Here is a 7,646-nt window from a genome sequence, read left to right as displayed (position 1 = left end):
CAAACCTATGACTTTTCGACTTTGTACATCTCAGACATGATGAGATCAAAGTAGCTCTTAAAGATGTCGTTAATTTAGACTTTAAACACAGTAAGTGTCCGTATATTTCAATATATGAAAGTGGTTTTGCATGGGTCAAGAATCCACGTGAAAACACCTTCCGTTTTAACGTGGATACTCTTATTAATACTATTGATTTTATTTTAGATAATTCATATTTTAGCATGGGGAATATGACTTTTAGACAGATTATTGGTGTCCCTATTGGGGTAAACCCAGGACCCTTTATTGCTAATCTTACACTTTTTTATTATGAGTATAAATATTTAGATAAACTCTATAGGATTGATTATTATAGCGCTAAGAGACTTAATAACACGTTTAGGTTAATTGATGACATTACTACTATTAATTCTGATGGTGTCTTCCAGGAGCATGTAGCCAATATTTATCCTGATAGTTTAACTCTTAATAAGGAGAACACCGAGGACACTAGTGCTCATGTCCTAGATTTGAATATCTCTATAGTTGAAGGTTATTTTATTGTAGAAGTTTATGATAAACGGGACGATTTCCCTTTTAATATAGTCCAATATGCCCCTAAATGTAGTAATATGTCCAGAGATGTACTTATTGGAGTTTTTGGGTCGCAACTAGTCAGATTTTTTAGAATTTGTAATCAGTTTGAAGGCTTTAGGAAACGGGTTGAACTGATGTTAAACGCGTTTATTAAATTAGGTTTTGATAGGAAGCTGTTGAGTAACAAATTCCGACGAATAGCTGAAAAACATGGATTTCAGGAGAAGTTTGACATGATCAGTACACTTGACTACTTGTTTGAGAACCGATTACCCCGTCACCTCACTTCTAGCTCCTAGTTCTACATTGTGATGCATGACGTGTAGCGGTGTAGTACTGGAACTGGGAAGGTGACTGTGGTTGTTAGTTTACACTAGTTTTGTGTGCTGTGTTTTGTTGGAATCCCCTGCTGTCGTGTTTGAAGTTGTTCTTTTGTAATTATTATTATTTTTGTTTATCGTAGCTTTATGAACGTATAACTTTATGAACGTATGATTTTTGGTAATTAAATTATTAATATATTTTAGGAGAAAAGTGAGGGAAAGATGATAGTTTGGCCAGTAATACTTGTATAAGTCGCCAATGCACAATCTAAAGTTTGTGGACCTCAGTTAAGCCTTTCACTTGTTAATACAGAAGGCAGCTCATACATGGACTCTCATTAGGATTCCCCCGGTGAACTATAAGGAGCTCAAATTTATCCTCATGTAAAACTATGTTATTACGTTTGGCCCAAGCAATAACATGGTCGAGATCTTGCTGAAGAACGATAACATCCTGTTCTGTATATATATGTGCTTCAGTAAACGGGTGTCATCAGCAAAGAATCTTATAATCTTATAATTGAACCAGTCACACAAAGCTTCATGTCATCTATAAAGAGTATAAAAAGGATGGGTCCAAGATCGATTCCTTGGGGGATACCACTGATAACCAAGGCTGCGAAGGAAGACACCCCGTTCAGAACAACAACTCCAGCCACTTAAGAATCCTTCCGTTGAATCCATACTTTTGCAATTTATCAATGAGAAGACGATGGTCCACTTTGTCGAAGGCCTTCGCAAAGTCTAGATATATTGTATCAGTATCTGACCCACTCAAAAGGCCTCTCATGATCATGTCATCGAAATGGCTAAGAAGCTGAGTCAAACAGCTCCTTCCTGAACGAAATCCATGTTGATTATCAAACCGAATTTCATTTTCATCCAAGTACTTGACCATTGACCAAGGTGCTCCGTAGAATGCGCTCATAGATATTGATGATGTGTGAAGTGAGGGCAACGGGACGGTAGTTCACTGCATGTGCCCGGTTTCCCTTTTTGTAGAGAGGAGGAATGTGTGTCTCCTTATAGAATTTGGGTACAAGTCCCAGGGTGTATGGTTCCGTCCAGATAGATGTAATAGGTTGGCACAGTTCTTGAGCACATGTCTTGAGAAGACAGACTGGAACTCCATCTGTGATCTGGTCCACAACCCGAATCGGGCGAGATTGCAAAAATAGCCGATATCGGATATACTGTCTTCATCAGAAATAACAAAATCTTCGTCAGTTAGTGGCCGATTGCGTTATATCTGCTGCCATGAACTGGGGATTTTGAACATCGGGACAATCTGGTCTCTGGATCACTGAAACAGAGCTAAGGGACATGCACTTGTATCACGTTGTGACCCCACCACCCACGGTCGTTTCACTTTCACTACCCGGACCCTTGTAGAGTTTCTACGATACAGGCGGGTCATACAACGTATGACAAGCATGCACAATGCAGATATAAGGCATAAGCGCAAATTTGAAATTGCTTCCGGGAATCCCGATTTTCTGTAATCCAGTTTTTCGAGAATCACGGGATTGAAGTGAATATTTTGATCAGGATTGACTTCACTAACAGCTTATAATATATTAACGGGTGATACCTTACAAGACATATTTATAACGTACGAAATGTGGCGGTTTTCCGAAAATTTCGCCATATTTTCGGACCGCCAAAATTTCGGTCGTCGTAATAGAATCCGTCGCATTATCTTTTAGCTTATTTCAATGACTGTGCCTTCACTGCTTTATTTTGTTTCTAAAAAGTAATATCAAGTAAAATAAATAAATAAATTCTGGCATCTTGGGACAAATTATCACCACACCAATGACGAATTGAATGTCAAGCAATACAGTTTAAATTTGCATTAAAATACATGTATGTGCTAACATGAAAGTCTTACAGTCTTAATACAGACTAAGTTTGAACATGATTTTACCGAATTTCAAAAATTTCCTTACTGCTTACTGTCACAAAAATGATGAAAAATACCCTTATTTTCTGTGACGTCCGAAATGTGACGGTCTTTGTTCAATTTCGCCATATTTTCGGACCGCCAAAATTTCGGTCGTCGCAAATTGGTCCGCCACAAAAAAGTCTTGTAAGGTACTCGTAAAATATCTGTTCCATATATTGGACCGTCGACGAGTCCAAATCGGCGCGCGTCCTGGTAGGTTGTAAACCTACAAATAATATAAGATTGAAGATGTAATAAATATAAGCGAAATTCGCGTCGCACGATCGAGCGCGTGATCGATGCGATAAATCGATCGATCGCGCGCGCGATATTATATATATTTTATTATTCATGGCCCAGTACTTGCGCGATCAATAAAATGAAAAAAGATTTCGCGGTTTCCATTTACGAGTGCAGAAGACGTTTCCCTGAATTTTGCGCGCCGCACGTGTGTTACAATATTTATCATTGTAGAATTTGACCAAAACCCATAATCATGGGTAGAATGAACCGCTGCCAGTGTCTCTCTTTTCCAAACAAAAGAAAATGATATTAATTTGAGGAACCGTCCGCAAATGCAAATTGATACCGAGAATGAAATCGGTCGCTCGCTTTTCCTATTCAATAAGCTTTATTTATTACAATTCGTAAGCCGTGAATGAATGGGAAAAGCGAGCGACCGATTTCATTCTCGGTATCAATTTGCATTTGCGGACGGTTCCTCAAATTAATATCATTTTCTTTTGTTTGGAAAAGAGAGACACTGGCAGCGGTTCATTCTACCCATGATTATGGGTTTTGGTCAAATATCATCTCTTTTTGATTATAATGTCAGGATAATTTACACAGTCGAAACTTCATTAATAAGGAGGTAATTTCAACGATTTCGAAATTTTACCTTTGAAAACGTTTCCTTGTTTTAGGTATGCATATCTGTCGATAACACACTTTTTACTCATTCAAGTTGGCATTAAATTCATATATAATGCCATTTAAATATCGTGGGAAAGCAGAATATGTTCGAAATCACGAATGAGCAAAATTCTCACCTTTCGCAAGTGCAAACTTTGAGCGGACGTTGCGTGCGCATACAATATTGAATCACCGTAAATTTTTGCATAGTGGTATTTTATATATAGTTTGATAAGCATGCAAAGTTTCAGAAGATTTCAAAAAGAACTTGGATCACAACGGGACTCCAAAGTTGATAAAAATCGTGAAAATAACGATTTTCAGTGATTTTAGCTATTTTAAATAAATTTGGGCGTGTCCCCACGTGTGCAACTTTTCGATTTTCAACTTTAAAACTAGCCTATAACACAATTGAGACCTTTAGGAAGCACAATTGAGCTCCACAACCCAAGGGATGGCCCAACAACAGAGAATACTAATTCACAACTTTTGTGTTTTTATAAAATTATTCTTCAAAAAAGCACTAACTTCAATAGCGAATATCTTTATGAAGGAGCAAGGAAGGAAAATTTTCCGGTAGATTTTCAGAATGCTTGAACAATTATCTAAGATGAAAATGTCCTCAGATTTTGAATAAAATTACTCCTTAATCATAATGGTTTAAAATCGATTTGAAAAGTTGTTATTTTGTCAAAAATCAAGTTTTAAAAACACTTAACTTGATGACGTCATCAAGTGATGATGATGACGTTAAATTATTTTTCGCTATAATGTAAACTATGAGTATTGCTGAAAGCACAGTGTAAGGCCTATAGTATAAACAATTATCTTTAAAACCTGTGGTTCGAAATGACTGTATCTTTTATACTTTTGAATCTACGGACACTTAAATGTAGGCTACAATTGACTGCCAAAAGCGTCTATACATATTATATACTATACTTCACGACAATCTGTTGTAAAACAGGGGTTCCAGAAAACCCGTTTCCCGATACTCCTGAAACATGACATTTTTTTTACAGTCGATTTGGACAAGGTATAGACGCCCTGCAAAGTTTCAGATCTCTAACTCAATTTGAACATGGTTTTTAAGGCACCTGAATATGGCGATTTTGGGTTTTTTACCTAATTTCGTATAACACGCTGGTGCGTATTTGCGCAAATTTCTTAAAAACCTCCACATAACTATTTCTTATTCCTGTCATCTTTAACATTGAATTAGAATTTTTTGAACTTAAATATACCTGCTGAACTACTTTCGATGAGTCTTAATGCCTGGAAAACAATAAAGGGGATATAATAGTATAGGGGGGTAAATAGTGTTGTGAATATAAGGGCAACGGTTATGCTTGCCAGCATTGTGATCTACGACGATTGTAGGACTGAATCCCTAACGGACGGAATCACTACCACCCAAATATCACTACTGGTAGTGATTTAGTCCGTTAGGGATCCGAAAATGTACCTCAATCCCTACCAGTTGATCTTAGTTCACTAGTTCTAATATCATGACATGATCTGAGCCGGGAGTGCTTGCTATGGGGCCTGTCAGACATGTGATCCACAGACTTACGTACGCAACGAGGAGCCCTAACGAGAACTGGTTCGGATCAAGTCATCCATAATGACCTGCTATACGACAATACAGTGATGTGAACCTTCACATGCTCGGTATCTCAATCTGCAATCAGCTAGCGGGAATTATATATAAACCCGCAACGCCTGTGTTTATCTTATACCACTATGTCTTCCTCATCCATCGAGTTTATTCCTGGCAGAAAGAAAGGCAGCCGCAACGTCCTCTACGATGGTCACCTCTACCACCTTAACAGAAAGAAGGAAGACAAGACCTACTGGAAGTGCAACAAGTGCAAGTCCCGCCTGATCCTTGTCCAGGACACCTTCTGTTCTGCTACCCCTCATGACCACGAATCTCAACCAGCACAAATTGCAGCCCACCGCTCCAAGTCTAAAATGAAGACCCTCGCAGCTACTACTGAGAACTCAACTAAGCAGATTGTTGCAGACTCTGTCGCTGGACTATCCTTCGAAGCCTCGTCCCGGCTCAACTGTGATCCCAAGTCCTTGGCACGACTAGTCAGACGAGCCAGACTGGCAGCCTACTCCCATCCTGTCAACCCATCTCCTTAGAAGACCTGGTGATTCCTCCTAACTACCTGACCTCTCCCGTCCTTGTGGAGACACCTGCAGAGCGAGGGACTTGCTGCTGACTACTCTATCGACAACTCTCCTACCAGAAAGTCCTTCATGCAGATTGGAGCTCTCCCCTTCGTTCCAGTCAGTGATGTGGACCAGGGACAAAAGGATTTCGCGGTTATTTTCGCCAAAAATCGCGGCACCGCGACAAGCCAAACTAGGCTAATTCGCGGCTAATTCGCGGCGGGAATTTCGAAAATCGCGGCATATTCGCGGCAAAATATCGAAAAATCGCGGCGGATTCGTGGCAACAAATAATGTATTTACAGTGCTTAGTTAGAGTTCACATATTCTTTGACTATTCTATTTGATCGGCTCATGTCCCATGAGGATGTGATCTCATCATATGATCTGAAACAGGCTGATGGGGGTCCATAACAACAAGAGCTGCCATAACTTTTGACATGATCTCAAATGTTGCAATGTCATACGTACTGTATTACATATCTCGTTATCGATACTATATAACTTTCAACAGACGACAGGAGACATCATCATTCGACCATCTACACTTCACAACTATAGCAATGGAATACTACAAACTTTTCAATCCAATTCCCATATCCCTACCTAGTCTATCCCCATATAGTATCCAACCTCTACCCCTTGAAGCTTACGAACCTTCTAGAAGTTCTAACCACATCTTGGGGGAAGCCCATGATTGTTCACGAAGACAACTTATTTCAGCAACGATCGGAACAGAAAAACAACATTAGTTACAGATGTAACCTATACCACGCGAGGAATGAAAGTTGTCCTGCTACCGTTACTACAGACAAGAACAGAAGTCTTTTTCTAAGTTTCAACGGGCCCCACAACCATCCGGACAGAAGCCCTAGCAGTCTAGAGAAACATAGGAAAAGACATCGGCTTCACGTCACTTTATACTCCGCCGATATCACGAAACCTGTTGGATCCACTGTGTTCTTCCTTGTGTGGTCTACGACGAGATTACATGCTCTACAAAATAACTTCCCTTTGTCAGCATAAAACGATGATTCGCCAAATTTAGCCACTCTCGTGGAAGCTGTAACATTGCCCTGTTTCGAGCGTTTGCTAGACGAAGGTCCAGCCGGTTTGTCGGCAGGCCGTTTGACAAAGCGGTCCATTATAACAAGCGAATACAATACCAAGCGAATAACGATGACGTTATCGATGACGAAATATCTGACAAGATATCTGACAAGTGACGATTCAATAACAACACTGATTTAACCTACTGTTCGATTTCTTAATCCATTGTATGTCTTCTGGTCAACTTTATGTCTACTGGTCAAGTTTTTTATGTCTACTGGTCAACTTTATGTCGTCTGGTCAACTTTATGTCGTCTGGTCAAGTTTTATATGTCGTTTGGTCAACTTTATGTCGTCTGGTCAAGTTTTATATGTCTACTGGTCAACTTTATGTCGTCTGGTCAAGTTTTATATGTCTACTGTAGGGTTTGCAATCGATAATATCGGCGATAAAATTATAGGCGATAATTCGTAGTAAAATCGTTATCGGTTATCGGCGATAATTTCTGACCGATAAACCGATAATTTCAGAAATTTCTTTTCAAAAAAAATTTCGGAATTTTCGAGACTTTACAGCTAACTCGCAGATTCTTACCTCCCATTTTCACTAGATTGATCATAAGATATGTGTGAAACTGATCAAAACATCTGAATTT

General features: G+C 39.2%; 1 protein-coding gene across 1 annotated transcript; it reads left to right on the top strand.

Annotated features, from left to right (window-relative positions):
- The first annotated feature begins 5,502 nt into the window (after positions 1 to 5,502).
- On the top strand, positions 5,503 to 5,910 carry LOC134824533 (uncharacterized). The gene has a single exon (XM_063836440.1). It carries the CDS (start codon positions 5,503 to 5,505, stop codon positions 5,908 to 5,910), a length of 408 nt encoding a protein of 135 aa, XP_063692510.1.
- Positions 5,911 to 7,646: the final 1,736 nt, after the last annotated feature.

Source organism: Bolinopsis microptera, chromosome 12 (assembly GCF_026151205.1).
Source record: "Bolinopsis microptera isolate Bmic1 chromosome 12, MBARI_Bmic_1.0, whole genome shotgun sequence".
Classification (NCBI taxonomy): domain Eukaryota; kingdom Metazoa; phylum Ctenophora; class Tentaculata; order Lobata; family Bolinopsidae; genus Bolinopsis; species Bolinopsis microptera.
Note: the sequence above shows the minus strand (reverse complement) of the source record. Positions and strands in the feature narration are given on the sequence as shown.

Bases quoted from the DNA above. Each gene is read 5' to 3' on its own strand.
- LOC134824533 (XM_063836440.1), top strand. From the start codon at position 5,503: ATGTCTTCCTCATCCATCGAGTTTATTCCTGGCAGAAAGAAAGGCAGC.